The sequence below is a fragment of the Orycteropus afer genome, unplaced genomic scaffold (assembly GCF_000298275.1).
Source record: "Orycteropus afer afer isolate SDZICR_OR568_19922 unplaced genomic scaffold, OryAfe1.0 scaffold00009, whole genome shotgun sequence".
Lineage (NCBI taxonomy): Eukaryota > Metazoa > Chordata > Mammalia > Tubulidentata > Orycteropodidae > Orycteropus > Orycteropus afer.
The window spans coordinates 10,862,366-10,884,085 of NW_006921596.1; the positions used below are offsets into that span (position 1 = coordinate 10,862,366).

The 21,720-nt window shown below is 46.3% G+C and overlaps 2 protein-coding genes across 2 annotated transcripts in view; one reads left to right on the forward strand and one right to left on the reverse strand.

Annotated features, from left to right (window-relative positions):
• Nucleotides 1-7,439, forward strand: part of ADCY7 (adenylate cyclase 7) — a 27,935-nt gene extending 20,496 nt beyond the window's left edge. Inside the window, 10 exon segments of the mRNA XM_042781775.1 lie at nt 270-395; nt 1,408-1,500; nt 2,733-2,926; nt 3,895-3,982; nt 4,428-4,583; nt 5,161-5,307; nt 5,854-5,958; nt 6,259-6,373; nt 6,981-7,105; nt 7,293-7,439. Coding sequence (XP_042637709.1) covers nt 270-395; nt 1,408-1,500; nt 2,733-2,926; nt 3,895-3,982; nt 4,428-4,583; nt 5,161-5,307; nt 5,854-5,958; nt 6,259-6,373; nt 6,981-7,105; nt 7,293-7,439 — 1,296 coding nt within the window.
• A 3,527-nt stretch (nt 7,440-10,966) lies between these two features.
• The window catches only part of BRD7 (bromodomain containing 7), a 57,799-nt gene continuing 47,045 nt past the window's right edge, over nt 10,967-21,720 (reverse strand). Inside the window, exons 10-17 of the mRNA XM_007947905.1 lie at nt 18,662-18,769; nt 18,145-18,280; nt 15,678-15,789; nt 14,317-14,373; nt 12,397-12,508; nt 11,640-11,783; nt 11,341-11,484; nt 10,967-11,040 (exon numbers count right to left, since the gene is read on the reverse strand). Coding sequence (XP_007946096.1) covers nt 10,967-11,040; nt 11,341-11,484; nt 11,640-11,783; nt 12,397-12,508; nt 14,317-14,373; nt 15,678-15,789; nt 18,145-18,280; nt 18,662-18,769 — 887 coding nt within the window. The remainder of the gene's footprint in view (nt 11,041-11,340; nt 11,485-11,639; nt 11,784-12,396; nt 12,509-14,316; nt 14,374-15,677; nt 15,790-18,144; nt 18,281-18,661; nt 18,770-21,720) is intronic.

The window sequence follows — 21,720 nt, forward strand, 5'->3', positions numbered from 1 at the left end:
TGGAAGCTTCTCCCAAGTTCTGCCTCCCCGTGCCTGCTGGAATTCCCTCAGTGGCTGTCCTTGGCTCCCCTGATGGAGTGTCTTGTCTGTCTGCACATTTAATGAGCATTTGCCTGCTGCCTCCACCACCTGACTGGAAGGAGACATCAGTCTCTGTTCTCAGGAGCTGTTCTGGGCCAAGGTGCACCTGGCCTCATGTGTCGGCCCTCGGCAGGCTCCATCCTGGTCCATGTCCCAGCCCTGGGTGACTTGGCTCCGTTCCTCCACAGAGGTGCTGCCCAGCCCTAGGGATGCTCCGGGCCATCTGCAAGAGGGTGGAGACTCAGCCCCTGCTGAGGGTGTCCCTGGCCATCCTGACCATTGGCAGCCTCCTCACTGTCGCCATCATCAGCCTGGTGGGTCCCTCGTACCTGTGGCAGCAGGCGTCCAGTGGGGAGCCTCATGGTGCTACAATCCTGCCATCTTGTTGCCTTTACCAGCTGTAACCCTCTCCAGAGCTTGGTGGGTGGGTGGGTGATGCATCTTCCCATTTCTGGCATAGGGACCCTCAGCCTTTGTTTTCCAAATGGAGACTTTAGGCCCCCAGAGCTTAAGTGGCCAACCCCATGGGACTATGACCCTGATGTCCTAGTCATCCATAGCCCAAGGAGCTGGGTTCCTCACTGTCCTGCCTCATCTTCTCCGAGACTCACACTCACCAGGAGGTGTCCCTAGGGGCCCGAGCTGGGGTGGGGACTGTTCCGCCCATCTCTCCCGGGGCTTAGTCTCAGCACTGCAGACAGTGGCTTGTGTGTGGCACGCGTCCTCTGTCCTGGCTCCCCCAGATCAAGCACTCTCCCCATCCCCACCTCCTAGATGCTCTGTTGTTGTTATGTGCCATCAAGTGAGACCCAACTCATAACATCCTCTCCTTGGGTTTCTGAGGCGGTATCACTACGGAAGTAGATTGCCCAACCTTCCTTCCGAGGAGTGGCTGGTGGGTTTGAACTGCCAGCCTTCTGGTTAGCAGCCTAGTACCTTAGGCACTACGCCACCAGAGCTCCTCCTAGATCCTCTAGAGCCTCAGTGATCGGAGTGTGCTCCTGTGCCCTCTCCTTCAAGGCCATCTGGAGAGAAGGTGGCATCAAACTTGCTGTCCCCTCAGCTGATCTGGCCTCTGATGCTCTGGGGGTGGAGCCTTGTACCTTCCTCTTGCACCCTCCCCCTGTTCCCAAGTCTGCTGTGGACCTGGGCACAGCTGCTCTGGGCAGTGCTTGGAGCCGAGCCTGGCAGTACTGTGGGTGCTCATCATGGCCACGGGGTCCAGTCCTCTGGCCCACTCCCCACTTTTCCTTTCTGCCTTGCTGCACACTCTGGCAGGTCACAGTCCCCTCGACTGACCCTAACCAGGCCTTCTCTTCTCTGTAGCCATTGTTGCCTCTCCCAGCACTGGGGCCGCCTGGCATGAATGAGACCAGCCTGAGGGAGGTGAGCAGCCGGATGTCATGTGAGCTCCTCTTGGTGAGTGCACTGGTCCCGCATCCAAGCAGGGCTGCCTATCCTCGCAGGCTCACTGGGACTGCCCAGCATGGGTGTAGAAGGGCTGAGGAGAGGTGGCAAAAGCCAGACCCAGGCAGGGCCTGGAGAACACTGAGTTGTCTCATTTTGTGTGTTTCACCTGAGGGGGTGAGGTGGGCTCTCTCATCATGTGCTCTGTCGGGCATCGTCATTACCTCCATTTTATAGGTAAGGTAGAGCGCCTAAGGCATCTGACTGCTAACCAGAAAGTTGGCGGTTCAAACCCACCCCGAACTCCTTGGAAGGAAGACTGGCAACCTACTTCTGTAAAGATTTAGCATCTTGGAAACCCAAAGGGGGGGGGGGCAGATCACTGAGTCGGAATCCACTCGATGGCAGTGAGTTTGGTTTGGTTTTGGTAGCAAGGCTCTGCAGTAACTGACTTGCCTGTGTAGGTGTGGAGCCTGGACAGGAACCCAGGGAGCCTGACTCCAGTACCCTAGGCTTCCCTCTACCTGGAGTGTCATAATTGTAGACAGAATGAGGGCTATGGGGACTTCGGGGGTGATGGCTTTATCTGAAGGGTAGAGAAGGGGTCAGGATGAGAAAAAGACGAGGTGGGTGGTGGGAGCTGGAGGATTTCAGGTGGTTTGTGCAATTGGGAGGGGGTGCGAGAGGGGCATGGCAGAGAACTGTGAGATGCAGCCAGGGAAGTAGGTTTGGTCTGGATCAGGGATCAGGGTGGAGTTGGGCCTTTGTTCTGAGGGCAGTGGGGAGCCACAGCATGAGCGTGAAGAGGGGAGTAATGTGGCAGAGATGCACTCTGGGAAGGGCAAGCTCCCTGCAGAAGCTGAGGTAGCGAGGCTGTACGTGGCCAACGCCTTGACTTCTGCTTGTCCTGTGCGCTCATCACCTCCATTTTTGTTGACCTTTTTTTCCCCTTTTAAATGAGCTCACTTGCCATAAATCAGAGAAAACCATGAAAACAAAATGAACTTTCAGATTTCATGCCTGCTCGCTGTTCACGTGGGAGATGAACAAGGAGAGCAGGTGGTGGTGAAGACACCATTCTCCAGTGGCTGTAAGCCCCCAGGAGGGGAAGGGGCTCTGAGGCAGGCTCAGTGTGCACTAAAGGCACCCTGCCTCGTGGGGGCTGCTGGCCCAGAAGGCATGCTTCTGGGTAGTGGAATGGTGGGGTGACCTTGGCCCCCGAGTAACACCCCCCCACCCCTCAGTATTACACCTGCAGCTGCATCCTGGGCTTCGTTGCTTGCTCCGTCTTCCTGCGCATGAGCCTGGAGCTGAAGTTCATTCTGCTGACCGTGGCCTTGGTGGCCTACCTGGTGCTCTTCAACATCTCCCCATGCTGGAAATGGGACTGCTGTGGCTATGGCCTGGGCAACCACACAGAGACCAACGACACCCTCAGGTAGGCCCCCAAAGCCACTCGCTTCTGGGATCCCAGCTCCCTTGCACATCTCGACTGGCCCAGTGCAGTACCCAGATGTTGGTGCCATTTCACACGTGGGTGCTTTTGCATTCACAGTGCCACCTGCACTGGAACTTGGGGCTGGTAGGTGGCAGGGTCTCCATTTTACCGAAGGAAGTGGAGGCCCGGGGAAGACCAGCCTGAGTGTGGTCTTGCTCGGTACCCCACACGAAGAGCGGGGGAGTGTGGCTCATTTGAAGGTTGTCTGGGAAAGGCCTGGGTCCCCTGGAGGCCGTTTCCGGACTAGTCTAGGTTTGCAGAGGGAGTCCTTGGCTCCAGCTCAGTCCCTCTGCGGGCCATGTCCTGGATCCCCGGGTTCTAAGAAAGGGCAGCTGCCTCTGGTTCCTTCCCGGACAGGGGCGACATCAGTGGCATGGAGAGGCAAGGGTGTGCACGGTGGCCTTGGGCTCTAAGCAGACTTAGGAGAGGAGCCTGGCTCCCTCCAAACGGAAAGCATGGAGGCCGACAATGCAGTCTGCTCTGTGGGTCTGGCCTGCTGGTCTCTGGAGATGGAGGAATCTTCATCCTTCCTCAATCTCCCGGTCCCTACCCTCCTACTCCCCTGCCTGGGCTCTAGAAGAGCTCCGGGCCACCTTCTGGCTGCTCCTTCCCTTGCCTGGAGGGCTTTTCCTTCAGACCTTGCCATGGCGGACTCCACCATCCAAGTGTGACCCCAGTAAGGCCCCCTCACCTGCAGTCTCTCCCTACACCCCTCCTTTACAATCAGAAATGGTTGTTTCCTGTCTGCCCGTTATAGTGTGAGTATTAAGAGGTCAGACTGGTCTGTTCCCACTCTGCCCTCTGGGAAGCACACACTACCTCCTGCCTGTGGGGACTAGCTACACCTATCCTGAGGTGTCTCATGGCAACTGGAAACGAATCCTGCCTTTCTGCCTCACGTTCCACAGCTCGCTTTGTTCATGGAGGGATGTGAAGACGATGATTAATTTCTACCTCGTTCTCTTCTATGTCACCCTCGTCATGCTCTCCGTACAGGTAGAGTGGGGACTGCCCAGTGTGTCCGTAGCTCAAGGTGGCCTGCCCTGCCTCACCTCCATCTGGAAAGGTGAAGAGCTGATGGCATGGGGACTGCCTCAGGTTTGGAGCAGGACAGCAGACAGGCCTGCAAGGGGAGGGCTCTTGTCCCCGGGTCAGGGGTTCTAGGTCAGTGGCCTTACCTCCCTGTGCCACCTCCCAGCAGGACATAAATAACAGACTTAAACTCATGGGTCACAACTACTAGTTGTTGCTGGTAGAACACTGGCAATGTTAAGGCCTCTGGGAAAGCCTTGTCCAGTTAAAGGTTGGCCACTGTCACAGGAGGGCAGTACTAAGCTATGGCTCAGTACCCCAGATGTCACCACTGTGCCCTGCCAGCCACGGAGCGGGTGTCTCCGTCCCCGCCGGTGTACAGACAGGAAACCGTCACTGCTCTGTGCAGATCGACTATTACTGCCGTTTGGATTGTTTGTGGAAGAAGAAGTTCAAGAAGGAACAAGAGGAGTTTGAGACCATGGAGAATGTGAACCGCCTTCTTCTGGAGAATGTCCTGCCAGCCCACGTGGCCGCCCACTTCATCGGTGACAAGTTAAATGAGGTGGGATGAGGGGCTCAGGTGGGGAGTTGACAGAAGGGTCCTTGATCTTGGTCAGTTCCTGGCAGAGCTGTAAGAACACAGGCTTTGGAGTCAGAGCTCTGGGTTCAAATGTGATCCTGGACAAGAAACCTCACCTCCCTGGGTTCTGACTTTCCCATCTGTGGAAACAGGGCTGACAGAACTTACCTGCAGAGTTGTTGTAAGGATCAAAGGTGTCCAGGTATTTGTAATCTGGACTTTTGTACTGATGAAAAGAACTACATCTCCACTAGTTCTTTGTAAAAAGCAAGGAGAGGCAATAAACAAGGAGATAGCTCCAGTGACCTACGTAGTGGTGCAGAGCGTGTAGAACCCACGTCTCCTGACTGTTCCGTCTACCCCAGCTAACCACAGATCCCTGGGGGTGCTTCAAAGCACAAAGACGTGAGCCTGGCCCCACTGATGAGGAAATTTCCCTATTGATTCCCGTGGGGAACCAGGGCTGAGAACCATTGAACTCCTAATCTCTACTAAAGGCTTAGGTTAGCACACAGCCCTGAAGCTGCCTCGGCCAGCTTCTCTCCCTCCCCGAATCCAGGATTGGTACCACCAGTCGTATGACTGCGTCTGTGTCATGTTTGCGTCTGTGCCGGATTTCAAAGTGTTCTACACCGAGTGTGACATCAACAAAGAAGGGCTGGAATGCCTGCGCCTGTTAAATGAGATCATCGCGGACTTTGACGAGGTACACAGCCTCTTGACCCAACCTGGCCCATGGGCAGTGTGGGGCACGGGACATCTGAAACTCCAGACAGCAGGTGACACAGCCCCCTGGGGGGAAACACCCCTTACAAAAGATGATCCAACAGTATAGGCCTTTCCATACCTTGCTGCCTGTTAAATACCTGGCCAACAGCTCTCTGTGCCAGGCTCCCAGGCCCTCGACACTGGATGTGGGGTCCAGCTTAGCCATGCTTTCCACTCATTTCAGAGGAAATCAGTTTTAACTCTTTGCTAGAAACAGCTAATCCACAGGACTGTGTAGATGATGCTTTTTGCCCCTTAAAGAGGAGAATGCAGGAGGAGCTGGGGGGGGGGCAGAGACCATGTCCCCACTTGTTCTTGGTTGTGAGCTCTGATGGAAAAGGCCAGTTATGAGACTGTCTGCAGAGGTGATGGCTGAGATCTTGGAAAAGGGAGCTCCAAGTTGTTGCTACAGAATCTGGGACAGGCCTGGGCTGCAGCTGTGGAGACCTGGGCCCTGCCCCACTCTGCTTCCCTGTGTCCACAGCTGCTGTTAAAGCCCAAGTTCAGTGGTGTGGAGAAGATCAAGACCATTGGCAGCACGTACATGGCAGCTGCAGGGCTCAGCGTCACCTCGGGGCATGAGAACCAGGTACTTGGCTGGTCTGGGGGCAGCACTGTCTCAGCCTCACTTTAGAGTCCCCACACCTGTCACCTTATTTAAAGGGGCTTCCCTTGCCTCTGTCCTGTGAAGGGGTAAAGGAACTTGGATTGCTCAGCTGGGAGAGTTTTGGTGGTGGTGGGGGCAGACAGGAGACCCCTAAGAGCTGCCTTCTGGGGGCACAGGGGCTCCAGGTTAGGGTGCTCTGGGCTGCAGTCTAACTCACACCCAGCCCAGGGAAGGCAGCGTGGTGGCTTCCCGCGGCCCCAGTCCACAGGCTGTCTCTCTCAGGACCTGGAGCGGCAGCACGCCCACATCGGCATCATGGTGGAGTTCAGCATCGCCCTGATGAACAAGCTGGAAGGCATCAACAGGCACTCCTTCAACAACTTCCGCCTCCGAGTTGGTGAGGGCCCGGGCTGAGATCTGGGGGGGCAGACTGCGCAGGGAAGACCCTGCTTCCAGGCAAGCCCACGCTCAGTCTGTCTGCAGAAGCTGGGATTTGCCATCTGTTCGGGAATTGTTAAAAACTTCTCACCTGATCTTAAAATCCAAGGAGCTAGATGATGATTCTGATTTTCTTTGCGTACCACTTGAAAGTTAAAAATTTCAACTAACTAACGTATCACCACTGATCCCAAACCGCCTACTGTAAACAGGTGACCTTAAAATACAGGGAGAACAAAGCAAAGTTATTGAATCTAACTAGTTACTGTTAGCTAAAAGGGCTGGCGCTCAAAGCCCATTTATTCTTTGTTAAAAGGAAGATAAGCAGGTACTAGACAAGTGTTAAGATCAGACCCAGACTTCTCCTTGAGGATCTGGAAGTCTGAGAAAGAAGTGCCTAAGAATGCCTTTCTCATTTCCCAGGTAAGACCTCAGGCCCATGACAGCACTGCTCCAGCCCACCCCTTCAGTCCCTTCCTGGTAGTTAGCAGGTGGTTGGGGGTAGATCCTGAGGCCTCTGTAAGAACTGAAGCCCGAGATCTGCTAACTGCAAAGCTTCTCCTCAGGCATCAACCACGGGCCTGTGATTGCTGGAGTGATTGGGGCGAGGAAACCTCAGTACGACATCTGGGGAAACACGGTCAATGTTGCCAGCCGCATGGAGAGCACTGGGGAACTTGGGAAAATCCAGGTAACCGAGAGGGGGGAGAATGTCCCCGGAGGCCAGGAGGTCAGGGCGTGTGCCCTGGCTCTACCACCCGTCACCTCTGTGAGTCCGCTGCACGATCCCTGAGTGAAAGCAGGCACGTGCACTGCTCACTGGTCAGTTTCTGTCGATCCCCACCACTAGGCTTCCTGCTGACCTCTTTCCTTTTTAGGTTACTGAAGAGACATGTACCATCCTGCAAGAACTGGGTTATTCCTGTGAGTGCCGTGGACTGATTAACGTCAAAGGCAAGGGCGAACTGAGGACTTATTTCGTCTGCACAGATACTGCCAAGTTCCCAGGATTGGGGCTGAACTGAGAGCTTGCGGCAGATTCAGCTTAAGCTGGAAAGTGTGTTCCTGCCCTTCAGCAAGCCAAGGAGAAGAACCAGCACCACGCCAGCGACCAAGACATCCAAAGGGAGCTTGGCCATCACCCACCTGACAGAGGCTGCGCCTGACTCCTTGGAACTGCATTGGAGGATCTCTGGACATGTGCACCAGGTCCCAGCTCAAAGCGCCCCCAGCCATGCTGAAGCACAGTCTCCAAGACTGTAGCAAAGGGGTCTCTAGTTCTGCTGTTGTACTGGTTTCCCCCTCCTTCCCTAGGTACTGTGGAGGTGACCTTAGAGCACAGCCGGGGCAGATGCCCCCGCAGTGGCCTGTGAACACACACTGGTTTTTCCAGGTACAAAGGAGAGAGGACTAAAACATGTTGTCTGGAATGGGTAGGGGACTCCCATCTGGACAAGCTATTGGATTCTATATTTATCACGTAAGCATTCTGATGAGATGAAAAAGTGTTTTTAATCTGTAAATGGTTTCAAACAACAGGGAGAGAGTAAAGTCTGAAGTGACCCTTGTTCCCTCTAGCCATCTCTGGCATGCTTATCTTAAACGGATACATTATGAACAAAGGCTTTCTCCTTTTCCATGATTTCTCAGATGCTAGAAAAATCTTTCTCCTCCGATGTTAAGCTTATGGGATTAGCTTGTGAACCGTGTGAAGTCAGCCTGGCCATGGAGGAATGTGGCTCAAAGCATGAAGGCAGACAGGCTTTGGGTGTGAATCAGAGAACTGTGATGCAAGCGTGTGGGGTTAGCGTCAAGAAGCCGAAAGCCTAGAAAATAAGCTATAGCCTTTCAGCCTCTCTCTGACTACTCAGTGTTTTTGAGCTCTCCCATGTAATCTTCAACTGGACCTTAGCTTTTGTACTGGAAAGGAATGGAGTCTGTACGTAGAACCTGGAAACGTGCAGTACTTCTTTCCTTTTCTGAATCCTAACTTTTAAAAACTTCAAAACTGAAAAGATCTACTTAGCATGTGCAGAGCTGCCGCATCTGGGAAGCCAGTCCTTTCACTCCACAGATAGTAAAAGGCGACCTCGTGTGAGGTGACCAACAGCCCAACTGCTCCCCTGCCTCCCGACGGAGGGTAAGGACTCCCAGAGAACGCCCTCGGGATTTCTGATACAGCAGAACCCGATAGGCTGGCAGGAATCCTTGAGGTCATCTCTGAACTCCCTGAAGTGATACAGAAAATCTTGTGAGCAGGAGACTTCAAATGTTTACACAGGGTTGCAGACAGGTGACTAACCATCCTGCTTGGCCTGGGACTGAGGGGCTCCTGGGGTGAGTTGTCACTGCACTGAATACACTGCCAGCTTGCCCTGTGTACCAATCTGGGCTTCAATAGCCTGAAAAAGGGCAAGCTGCTTCTAATTGGCACAAAGGTGCTAAGTGGGCTACTGGCAGCCCTGTGTTGCCTTTAACTAGAATGTGCTAGAAGAACTTGCTGTTTAAAGGAATTTTATGGTGAAAACTCTGGTAAAGGAAGTAAGATTGACTTACATTGCTTTTTTTATATCTAACTTCTCATATAAAGGGCTGGGTTCAGGAGACTATCGCAATGAAGTCTATGCTCCTAAAATTCAGGGGCTCAGGGCTCCCCGTGGGGATGCTCCTGGGAAGCGAGTCTCTTGCTGACATAAGTGTGGAGAGAGAAATACATGGCTGTGTGGCTTTCCACTGCAATATTCAAGTCACCTTTTTCCTCCAGCACCAGGAGCCCCAATTGGGAGTTTGAAAGTAACTTGTTACCATTCAACATCTATATTCTTTATTTCCAATTAAAGCACTGGGCTTTTTAGTTTTCAGTGTTTAGGTCATAGCATACTAACTGACCATAAAAGTCACATGCAGTTATTTTTATAAATGTGTTTTCTAATTACCAAGTACTTTCTTCACAGGTGTTATTTTATTTATGACAGGAACTCTATGGGTCAAGGTTTCAGTTTCTACTATGATGGTGGTCTCACTGACTCAAGGGAAAAACAATGTCTGGTTTACTTTGAAGATTTCCTAGCAGCACATCAGCCAGTGTATATTGTGTGTGTGTGTACACACATACACACACACACAGTTAGTGCACACAAACAGGCCTTGAGAAGGGGCATGCACTTAACTAGGTTATTCTGTATATTGAGTATTTATAGATCTTTATTTAACGTGTTTTAATCCAAACATTATTTTTGATTTTTATAAAGCACCAGTGTTTCTAAACTGATAGCTTTGTTTAGCTGCTTTTCATAAATTAAATAAGCAATGTGGAAAACCTGAACGCCCTGCAGCATTGTGAATGGGCCCCATTTCTCTTGGTCTTCAGGAACAAGAACACCTCAAGAGTCACTGCAGGAAATATATTCCAACCAATTTTTAAAAGTCTCAGGTCATCTTTAACTCTCTCACTCTCTGGAATCAGTTTTCCTTCACTGCATTTGTTTTTGCTAAATATTAATTTTCAAATTCAGAACAATCACATTAAGGGGCAATCACAATGCACGAGGTTCCTCCTTGGGTGTTTCGTAGGCAGGATCTTAGCAGATCTGTTACTTAATTTGCTTACTGATCTAAGTTCCATGCATCCTGAATTTTTATCCTTTTTTATTTTAGACTAAACAGGTTATACGGAACCAGACTCAGAAAAATCATCTCCTAGTCCAGTGCCTGGGTATGTCTCCTACTTAAACAATTAAACTGCTCGGACACTTGATCTTTGTACTTCAGGTGACAGTAGGTGAGGATTACTTCCCTGGGCTGGGCTGAGATGCAGGGGACCTGTGAGAAATAGTACACTGAATGTAAATGTGTCTTTAACTTTGGTAATTGTCTTCTTCAAAGATGTTTTAAGTTTCTTTAAGTTTCTTTTCTCTGGCTTATCCCTTAGCAATAGTTTCAAACCAGCAAGAAAAGTAAAAGGGACACGTTAATGCTGGGTAACTTAGTTGTTGCTTTTTTTGAGCACCTAATCCTCCTATGTCATTTCCATCAGGTACTTATTACGAGGCTGAACCCTAGTGTTAAATTCTAAGATGTTACTTTTTTCTTCAATGTCCCTGTATCTGCTGAGATTTTTCTATCGTATACCTCGAGAACAAAGTTTTTTACTTTGGAAACTTAAGGATTATATGAGAATGAATCATTAAGATGGGATCCCTTTTAATACTTAAATCGTTTTGGGGACTTCTTTTAAATTGACAGGACAGTTATGGAAAAGATGATTTTATTTTTTGAGCTTCTCTTGCTTTCCTTTCATCACTACAGCTTCAGATTCGGCTCTGGCAAGGTCATGGGGCTAACTCAGCTGATAGCAATAGCATAATGTAATCCAGAGTCCCAGGTTTAACTTTATTACTTAATAGAAGTCCAGTTTCTGGAACATTAATTTTTCCAAAATTTAATTAAAAACACAATTTACAAATATTTAATATCCTCTGAAAAGCATTCCCAAGGTAAGAATGAAAAATATGTACATTATATATAATCAAATACCAGTTAGCTTCAAGCTTCAAATCCCATCAGGTCCACATTCAGCAACACCAGTCTTGTTAGGTTCTTTATTAGGTTCTTTAAAATCTAAATCTGAAACAAAAAGATAAATTGTCTGATTTCCCCTTCCTTCAGTCAGCATTCTCTTTTCTTCTAATCAAAAAAGTGAGAAGGTAAAGCTAGCGCCCAGAACACTAAGTGGCAATCAGGCCTTTTAACACTCAAGTGTGGAAGTCATTGTAGCTGTTACTGCAAAGTGCAAAGGTGGTAAATCTAATAATTCATTAGATGCAAAGGAAAGTAGTTTATACATAAAATACACAAAAAGACAACTGGTCCATTATTATCGGAAAGGGCTAAACAGTTCTACTCCCAGAGAAAGAGGGCACGTACCTTCTGTTAAATCTACAAAGCTGTTTGCCATGATGGGGTTAGGAATGGAAATCCCCATGGCTTTTCTAACTCCGTATGTGCTGACAATATCACCAGGAGTAACTTGCTGTGCAAGTTCTTTGAGATTATTGGTCACTTGTTCAGCTAAAAAGAAAAGAATCAAAGTGAGAATGATCTAGGTACGGAAATGATTCATTCTGATCAATGCAAAAATTCCACTGTGTGAACGATCTCAGCATTACTTTACAGTGGAATCACTACCCAGCAAGTTCTCTCCTCATACCCAAGGGATCACATACCAAGATGCACTTCTCTGTATGAGGGACCCAAGAGACAGATCATGTTGGGAGGGGGTCTGGTGCTCAGACGTTCATTCTGGGCTTCCTGGAGCTCCCTCAGCAATTTGGTTGTCTCATCAAGTTTCCTCTGGAACACTTCAGCTTCTGGGTGGTTTAAAGAAAAAGACACTGAAGAACACATGGACATACTGAGTCCTATTGTCTGGGGCTTTGCTATCTCTGATAGGAGTTGTCCAGTAGATTATGATTCATAGCAACCCCATGTGATGAGCAGAAGTGCCCCACAGGGTTTTCTAGGCTGTAACCTTTAAGGAGCTCTGGTAGCATAGTGGCTAAGGCATTTGACTGCTAACCAGAAGGCTGGTAGTTCAAACCCACCTGCCACTCCTTGGAAGGAAAATTGGGCAATCTACTTCTGTAGAGATACTGCCTTGGAAACCCAAGGAGGGGTCACTATGAGTGGGATCTGACTCGATGGCAGAGAGTTTGGTTTCTTAGTCTTTAAGGGAACAGATCATGTCTTTTTCTCACAGAGCAGCTGAATGAGTTGGAACCTCCACTGCTGCACCTCTAGGGATCCTTCTTAAAGGAATAATCCCCTTCAGATAAAATCACCACAGGCATGCTTTACTCTTCATTTAGGCATTAACCAAAATCTTGCTGTAGTGAAAGGCAATGTTGATCTGTAATGAGACATTAAGTCTCGACTGCCTGTGTTGTATAATGTTTCCATCAAAGCATCTGGAGATAGTCTCACCTTCGCAGTCAAAAACCTCAACTGGAGCGCCAAAGCTTATGACGGCTTTCAATGCTGCGAGCCTGTCCTGGTTGCTGCAGTCCAAGTGCTCTGCCGACTCTATTTCTGTAAGCTGCTTTAAAAAAAATAATTTAAAAAAAAATCTGCAAAGCCGTGACAATGGGAGATAAGTAAAATAGCTCAAAGTTATCCCACCTATTTACTTTGGAGTCATACTTTTGATGCCTACAAAATGATGTCTACCTGGAATGCCATTTCAAATCCTGGCAAAAAAGTGTCCCTCCATAAATCCACACTTCTCTGTGATCTAATGATGTGCAGTATATAATCTGCATCATTTGTTACCATAATCACCGAGCCTTGTTGCTGCCTGAACTGTGAAGTGCCTTTGGTGATTCCCACAATGCCTATTTCTGAGATTACAAAGGTAAGGTTCCAGCCCACACATTTGCATTCCTATAGCAGATCTCTTCCATAAGATGCTTCCCAGATGGCCCCAAAGCCAGGATGTCAGTGTTGCATGCAAGAAACAAAATCTTCACAAGGGGGGAGTTTTATTTCTGGGATCACAGGACTCAGAGTTTCTGTAACTGCAACATTGCCTTTTAGGATTAAATGAACCCAGAAACTTAAAAGTAATCAATTCAACACCTGATTTCTTACCTACATATGGGCTACAGAAGAATGTGGTAAAGAAAAGTTGTGTAACTGTACAACTTGGCACCAGTACGTATGTATGGTCTGCCATTTCAGCAGAGCCCTCAATCCTAGTCTTTTTCCTATTCTCAAATTCCTCTTGCCCCCTCAGTAAGCACGTGACCTTGTTTGCTGCCTCTTTCTTTGAAAACATAGTTGTGTAAATTTCCTTTACTGTGTACATCTGTCTTTATTTGCCCTCCCAGCAATGACCCTTGCTGGTCATCTTCTAACTATGTTTCCATGGAGCATCTGACATTGCTGAACTCTCCCCTCCTGGCTCTTCTTTTAAGGTTTTCCTACCTCAGCTCACTCCTCAGAAGGAAGGCTGGGCAGTGATACTGGCTCGGAAACCCAAGGAGGGGTTGCTGTGAGTCAGGTCTGACTCGATGGCACGTAACAACAACCTCATCTCTATGTTCATCCTGATAATCTCCATGCTAATGCTGAAACAAAATTCCCCCTTTAAACCAACAATTTCTACATCCACAGCTCAATCTTGGAGCTGTTTCCCAAATCATGCTCACTACACCACTTAAGTTCTAATACAGTTCCCATAGTTTACACTGTCATGCTAGTCATTTTTGGTCCCCCAGTCTCTCCCAGCACCCTATCTTCTAGGATAAAATCCTACCTACTTACCACTGCAACCACGACAGCTCAGGATGTGGTAGACAAGGGCTATCAGTACACTTGTCCTGCTCGCTCAGATGTACCATGCCCTGAGACATGCAGTTCTTGTCACTCGAGATACCTGGCCCTACCCTGCTTAGGGGAGCTCTGGTAGCATAGTGGCTAAGACACTTGCCTGCTAACCAGATGGCTGGCGGTTCAAACCCACCAGCCACTCCTCAGAAGGAAGGCTGGGCAATCCTACTTCTGTAGTGATACTGCCTTGGAAACCCAAGGAGGGGTCGCTATGAGTCGGGTTTGACTCGACGGCACGTAACAACAACCCTGCTTAGAGAATGCCTACTCCTCCACCCAATTCCCAGAACATTTCCTCTCTGAAAGTTCAGCTGTATCCACAGCCTGTACTTTCCTAGCACGGACACTGTACCATTCCCTTGGTTCTAGGCTTGCCTACTGCATTAGCTACTACTAAGGTCCCCATGAACACCATGAACAAAACACAGTCCTTTGATCTCACAAGGTACTCGAATATTTTTCTTTTAAAAGCTTGTTCTCCATTTACATTTCTTGTAAAGAATAAAACATAATCACCTCCATGTCCCTTGTGGTGTCCCGTGTTTTAGTCTGGGCTTCATCTTCAGCTGATGACTAGAGGATAAAGAAAAGCAACTCTGTTAAAACATACAAAAAGAAAGCGACTGAAGTATTAGAAAATGAGTTCAATACAATTATTAGCATTATGGGTCAGGTACCTATTTACTGGTGACTTCAAGACTGGTATTTCTATGGTATCTGATAAATACCTGTTTTTAGTAACAGGTGCATGTGATGAGCACTCTAAGGACTGCTTTGCATTAACAGGCAATATTCTCTGATCTGATTACAGAGATTATAAAATATTCAAATACTACAGAGAATGTGAAAGTTTCCCATGATCCTAATCTTCAGAGACAACAGACAAATGTACCATGGGCATCAATGATTTGGTGCCTTTTTTTGAAAGGTATATTTTGATTTAAGGTATATTGTGATTTATTTAACCAATTCCCAATTTAAAACAATTATAAACAATGTTACAATGATATCCTTACATATATTCTTATTCTCTAGGATAAATTCTAAGAGGAACTGCTTGATCAAAGGACACAGAACCTTTAATTTTTGGAACACACTGCCCTATTGACCAAATAAAAGATACTCAACTTTTGTTAAAGACAACTCAGACTGATGGGGAGGACGCATTTCTGAACTGCTGTCCAGTCTGATACACTTTAGGGTCATGTGACAAAAGCAGGGCATGTGCTAGGACTTCACAGCAGTTAACCCTGAACCCTACACTTAGGTACCCACTTCAGCTTTGCTGACAAGTCACCCCAGGAATGGCAACCACAGGTGTAGTTGTGGGCAGAAGACATGACTACTCTGGCTACCACCCAGAGTTGATCTCCAAGAGATTCAAGGTTCTTCTAACTATGGCACAATACTCTGGCCGTGAACTCTCAACATCAGTAGGTTCTGGTTCTCATCTTTGAGCCAAGACTGAATTATCAACTATCTTCAACTGAATAATAACAGAAAACAGCAAAAAAGGGAAGCTCCTATCACTGTTTTAATGCTGCTTAAAGTCCAACCTCTTACCATTTTAGCTTTGTTGTCTGTAAGCAAGACTTCTTTTGTTAGAGTCCACAGTACCTGCTGAATTTTTAAGTTGTAAACCCCAGTTTTGAATCCTACTATATCCCCAAGATGAGGAAATAATGATAATCCTCTGGCCCTCAGATCTTGGTAGCCAAGTTACTTGTTTCCGTTCATTGTCCTCCACCCACAGCCTCCACCCAGGCTGGGCTGTCTTTTTAGGGGAACAGAGTTCAGCTGTCATACTGGTTAATACCATGGTTTCATAACACTGAATGACTAATGTTTCAGAGCTGTTTCTTTAGCAAGGCTCTTACCGTCTCCAACTCCTGTAGGGTCCTAGAATGCCCTCCTTTTGTTAAAGCATCCAATAAACTATCTGCCATAACGTATGGGTAATCTTGACATGTGGCCAAAAACTCATGGATGCTGAAAGAGAGTGTTGGCAATGTCACTTTCATAGAAATCTTTTCCACTGACTTATTAATCTTTCTACATAACCAAATATTTCCATTAGATGTTCTTAGTTTATACACCATAATAGAAAATGGGATGTCTAGGCATGACACTTTTCTATTTACCAGAGATAAATTTATCATCCAAGAACACAGTGAAAATGAAATGTTCCTGGGCATTCTCCAAAGAAAAATACTGATGGAAGGCCAAGGGCTGTCCTTGGAGCTCCTCACTCCTCTCCTTCACAATTTCTACCTTCGGTGTTATTAAGCTCAGAACTTTCAATGTGCCCTAAAAAACTCTCAAAGTCATGTCTCCAGTTTGGACCATACACCTTGGACAGCTCCATTTGGATCTCTAGTAGGCATCTCAATTAAAAATGTCCAAAATTACGTCATTGGCTCTTTTCCCCAAAGCAGCTCCTTACAAAATCTTCCTCTTCTACAAGCAGCTTTATCTTTTTAGGTTCATGCTGCAATCTCTACAGGCATCATCCTTGACCTCTCTATGTCACCCTATTTCATCAAAGAAGAAATCCTACTGGCTTCTCAACACCTCAAGTACTACTGCAAGTGGTCCACACAACCATCATCTTTCATCTAGAAAGGAGTCTCCCTGCTTCTACCCTCATCCGCCTATGGTCTTTTCTCCACACGGCAGCCAACGTGATTCTTGTAAAATTATGAGCTAGACTGTTCACTACTCTCTTCAAAATCCACCAGTAGCTTCCCATTTCACTTAGAATAAAACACCAAGTCCTTATACCTACCTACTTCCACCTGTTACTTCTCTGACAACTTTCACCTGCTCTGCTCCTTACAGATCCATCTCTTTGCTGCTCCTCAAAATCAGGCAGGCTCCCACCTTGAGACTTTTGCTTGTTTCCTCACACCCATCAGTTTTTGCTCAACTTTCACTTCTCAGCAAAGCCTTCCCTGACTATTCTATTTAACCCTGACTACCCCAACTCGATGGTGCCTAACCACCACCCACCCTGCTTAAAATCGCACTTCTCTCCCAATCACGGCACTCCCTATCTTCCTTTACTTCTTTACCTTTCTTTAAAGCACCACCTGACAAGAGGACATGGGGTCTTTGTCAGTGTCATTCCCTTGTGAAACCCCCAGCATCTCGAAGAATGCATGGCAGAGTGGGCATGCAATGCTCAGTAGTGGAATTCATGGATGAATGTACTCTGGAAAGAATTTGGTCATGGTGCTGAGAAGAGGTCCAAAGGATAGAAATAGCTTTATCTTCACCCACACTCAATCTCCAACTCTGGGACCCCAACCTGGTTCTAATTTAGTCTGAGCAACAAAACATTTAGCCTATCTAAAAGTAACAAGATTCCCCCCTCCTCAGAAAACTGGGGAATTATTAATCTCCAGGGTTAAATTCTCTCTTGCACATAATGAAAGCTGACAAGCCACCAATGCAGTGCCAAGAAGGAATAACTCAAGCTCAATGTCCCACTCTGAGTCAGAAGCCTGAGAAAGCCAGGCTAGTATTTTGTTGATGGGATGCAAAATGTCCACATTTTAAACTGGAACACACGAAGAAATCTCCCCTCAGAAACAAGTAGTAAGGGATGGTTGAGTATAACTGCAATAGTCTATCTGGTATGTGATGGGTCAGACAAAACTCACGTGGGTTGCCTTAGAAATCAAGTCACCACATCCTACCTCATCCCTCGGGGAAAATGCTCTGTGGGTTCCCAAAATGGATTGATGTTGGGAACACAACTCACTGACATAGAAATGTTATAGATCGGGTGACACATCAACATTTTGAAGTAACAAGCTCCTGAATGTTAGTATCAGTTGAAGTATATGTTGTTGTTGTTGTTATGTGCCGTCGAGTCGGCCCCGACTCATAGCGACCCCTCCTTGGGTTTCCGAGGCAGTTATCACTACGGAAGTAGGATTGCCCAACCTTCCTTCCAAGGAGTGGCTGGTGGGTTTGAACCGCCAGCTGTCTGGTTAGCAGGCAAGTGTCTTAGCCACTATGCTACCAGAGCTCCCGTTGAAGTATATAGTATCTTAAAAATACTTTTGTAGGAATTAAAATACTGCAGATGCCAACATCAGAAAATACTGGGGAGACATATTCTCTCTTTAAAATATTCAGTTTCTACTACAGGATAATGATAACTAAGGATCTATTTAATGCCTGTCAATTTTGGGGAATGAATGAATGAATGACCAACCAACCAATCAACCAAACACACTTTCTACCACATGGATAACTTTGTAAGCCTATCCCAAATCACATATGTACACTGTTATTTTTTAAAAAATCTGGTACTTAGAATACTAACTGGTGACTCACCTGAAATCGCTTGGAAGATCAGAGTCTTCCCCATAGGTTGAATAGATTAAGTCAGAATCATCCTTGCTGATATTTGCAAATGTGGAGTCATAATGTGGTGCGTAAGAGCTGTATGGTCCATAATTCAAGTATAACACTGTTGATAAGAAATGAATACTACAACACTAATCAACTTACATATCAATCTACTTTCTTGTTTAATTAAAAGATTACTGTCTTTGAACTTTACTACTTCATTGACCTGTATATATAACTTAGGCATTTCCCCCAGATACTTGTGAAATCAGAACTTGAGTGAATTTTTCCCCATAAGGGAGAAGTTTTAAAAATAAAAAGGCCAATGTTGACTCAATTTGAAAACCAATACCTGCTTTTTCAGTTTATTGAAAATAAAATAGCTAACTGACGTGAAAACACCACCAAGAGAGTTAGTTACGATGAACGGTAACTATGCTTGCTTTTCCCTAGCTGCCTGAAAGAGGAGGAAAAAACATGAACTACTAGTTCTGAGCCTTACCTGGAGTCACTCTGTTCCTTTTATCCTCTTTGAATCCCTGCAAAGTATTCACCCCAGACTGAAGTCTTCCAGTAGTCATTCCCAGTCTCACAGGGCAGTAGCCTGGTTCTAAAATATGAAACGAACACAGGGAGGGAGGCATGAGCAGTGTGACCACATGGTATTCTGTAGAGTGCTTTCACCTACAGGCCTTCATGTCACCCACATTACCCTGGGAAGTAGGTAGCAGCCATTACTATATCCATTTTTTTTTTTTTAAATAACTTTTTGTTGTGATTTGGGTGAAATTTTACAAAACAGATTTGTCTCACATTCAACTGTTCATACACATTTTGTTTTGTGACGGTGATATCATCCCTCTTCCCATTGTTTTAGACAGCTCTCTTCCCATTTCCTCCCTGTGGTTTCATTTTCCTTGTGTCCTCCCAGCTTATGCATTGCTGCCTCCTTCTCTCCCTGTGCAAATGCTGCCCTTCTAATCTCCTGTGGTTGATTGTTCTAAGGAGTCTATCTCCCTGGTGTAGCTGTTTAGCTTGTAGGCCTATTTGGCTGAGAGTTAAGCTGTAGGGGTGAGTTTAATTCCAGGCCCAGCCTCCAGGCTTTCACCAGTCTCTATCCTATCAGTAATACTGGTCTTTTTAATGTTTTTAAAATTTGTTCTACATTTGTTCTTCTACTGTATCCAGGATCTCCAATTCTGATCCCTTTCTCAATGATTGGCATTGGTAGCCAGGAACCATCGAGTTCTTCTGGTCTCAGGGTTGTATAGCCTGAGGTCCATTGTTTCCGTGCATCTTTGATTTTTTTAATATCCATTTTTAAGATAAAAAAATATGAGCAAAGAAAAGCAGGAATGTAGCCAAGATCGAAACCTGGATCTTGTCATTGCACTGTACTGGTTCCTAAATTCCTTAAAATCATATGGCACTTAATACTTCTGTAGAATGACAGTGAATTTCCAGGGACAGATTTTCTCTTACCTTGGCAGTAATTAACCTCGATTTAGAAATTAAACTCAACTGATATTTTCTAAAATTATTAAAATATGCACTCATGGTACATTTCCTGCTCAAGACTGGCTGCAGTTACTGAGATGTCATTAAAAGTAAGTGTTCTATTTAAAAAAAAGTTTTAAAAGCTAGACTTTCTATGTTAAGATGATGGAAATAAATAAATAGAAAAGCTTAGTAAAAGCCTGGATAAGAGAAAATACCAGGATAAAAAGTAACAATTCAAAATACATTAAGGATAAATTAGTATCTAGTAGAAGAGCATACTTAAGCAGTAAGGAATAAAGGATGACATCAGGAAAAATATCTCCAGCAATAGCGAACAGAAAAATCTCCTGATTTTTGTAGCATGATCATCCCTGGAATAGAGGGTACTAGCATAGGCTATAGGAGCTCTGGTAGCATAGAGGCTAAAGCACTTGACTGCTAACCAGAAGGCTGGCGGTTCAAACCCACCAGCCACTCCTCAGAAGGAAGGTTGGGCAATCCATCCTACTTCCGTAGTGATAACTGCCTCAGAAACCCAAGGAGGGGTCGCTATGAGCCAGGGCCGACTCGACGGCACATAACAACAACAACACAACAGCATAGGCGATCAGTGTGATGGAACCATCTATAAAATATTTCAAACACCTAAATCAGATCATCTTTCTGGGAAAGCAGTGTGGTATTTGTTTTCTTAATGGCACACTGAGGAGCTCTGGTGGCACAATGGTTAAAGCATATGACTGCTGATCAAAAGGTTGGCAGTTTGAACCCACTAGCCACTCCTTGGGAGAAAGATAAGGCTGTTTGTTTCTGAAAAGATTCATAGCCTTGGAAATAATTTGGGGCAGTTCTACTCTGTTCTTTTGGGAGGCAATGAGTTGAAACTGACTCCACGGCAGTGGTTTAATGGCATACCTCCACCAGGAAGATGATGGGGGCACTTCCTACCTCTACCAGTAAACTGGCCCTCTAGGGAGCCGCTGTGAAGGAGGTCTGGTGGCACAGTGGCTAAGGCACTTGACTGCTACCAGAAGTTTGGTGGTTTAAAGCCACCAGCCACTCCACAGAAGGCAGACTGGGCAATCTAGTTCCATAAAGATTTACCACCTCGGAAACCCAAAGGGGGATGCTATGAGTTGGAATCAACTCGGCGGCAGTGAGTTTGGTTTTCTTGGTTTCAGGGGAGCAGCTATGTGAGGAGTCAAGTCAGCTCTGGCCACATCCAACTATGCCTACAGGAGCTGGAAAACCAGGCCAAGAGCAGAGACCAGATCCTTGGGTACAGAGAAAGCTAAAGTGTCATCTAAATCAAGATAGCTGCATCTCCTATCACAGCTAAACTAGAAAAAGCAATGCTCTCAATCCTGTGGCTTTTTCTTTGAAGTGACAAAGACCTGAAGCACTTACTTTGACTTTAAGCAAAGTTGAGTTATGTGCACATTGCAGGTTGTTAATGAGTCTTCCTCCAATCTAATGCTGAGTTCTTCATCATATAGTCCAGCTTCTTGGATTATCTGCTCAGCACACAGATTGGATAAACATGGTGAAAGGCTAGACCCTGATGCACACCTTTCCTAGTTCTAAACCATGCAACAGCCCTTTGTTCTGTTTGAACAATAGCCTCTTGGTCTAATCTATGTAAAGGCTGCTCATGAACACAATTCTTTTAGAATTCCCATTCTTTGCAATGTTATCCATAATTTATTATGATCCACACAGTTGAGTGCTTTTGCATAGTCAATGAAACAAAGGTACATCTTTCTGGTATTCTTTGCTTTCATCCATCTGATATCAGCAATGATATCCTTTGTTCCATGACGTCTTCTGAATTTGGCCTGAATTTCTAGCAACCATTCCTGAATTATCTTCAGCAAAATTTTACTTACATGTTATAGTAATGATATTTTTTGATAATTACTGCATTCTGTTAGATCACCTTTTCTTTGGAAGGGGCACACACATGGATCTCTTTCAGTTTGTTGATCACGTACCGGTCTTCCAAATTTCTCGGCATAATCGATTAAGTACCTGCAGTGCTCCATCCGTTTGCTGAAACATCTC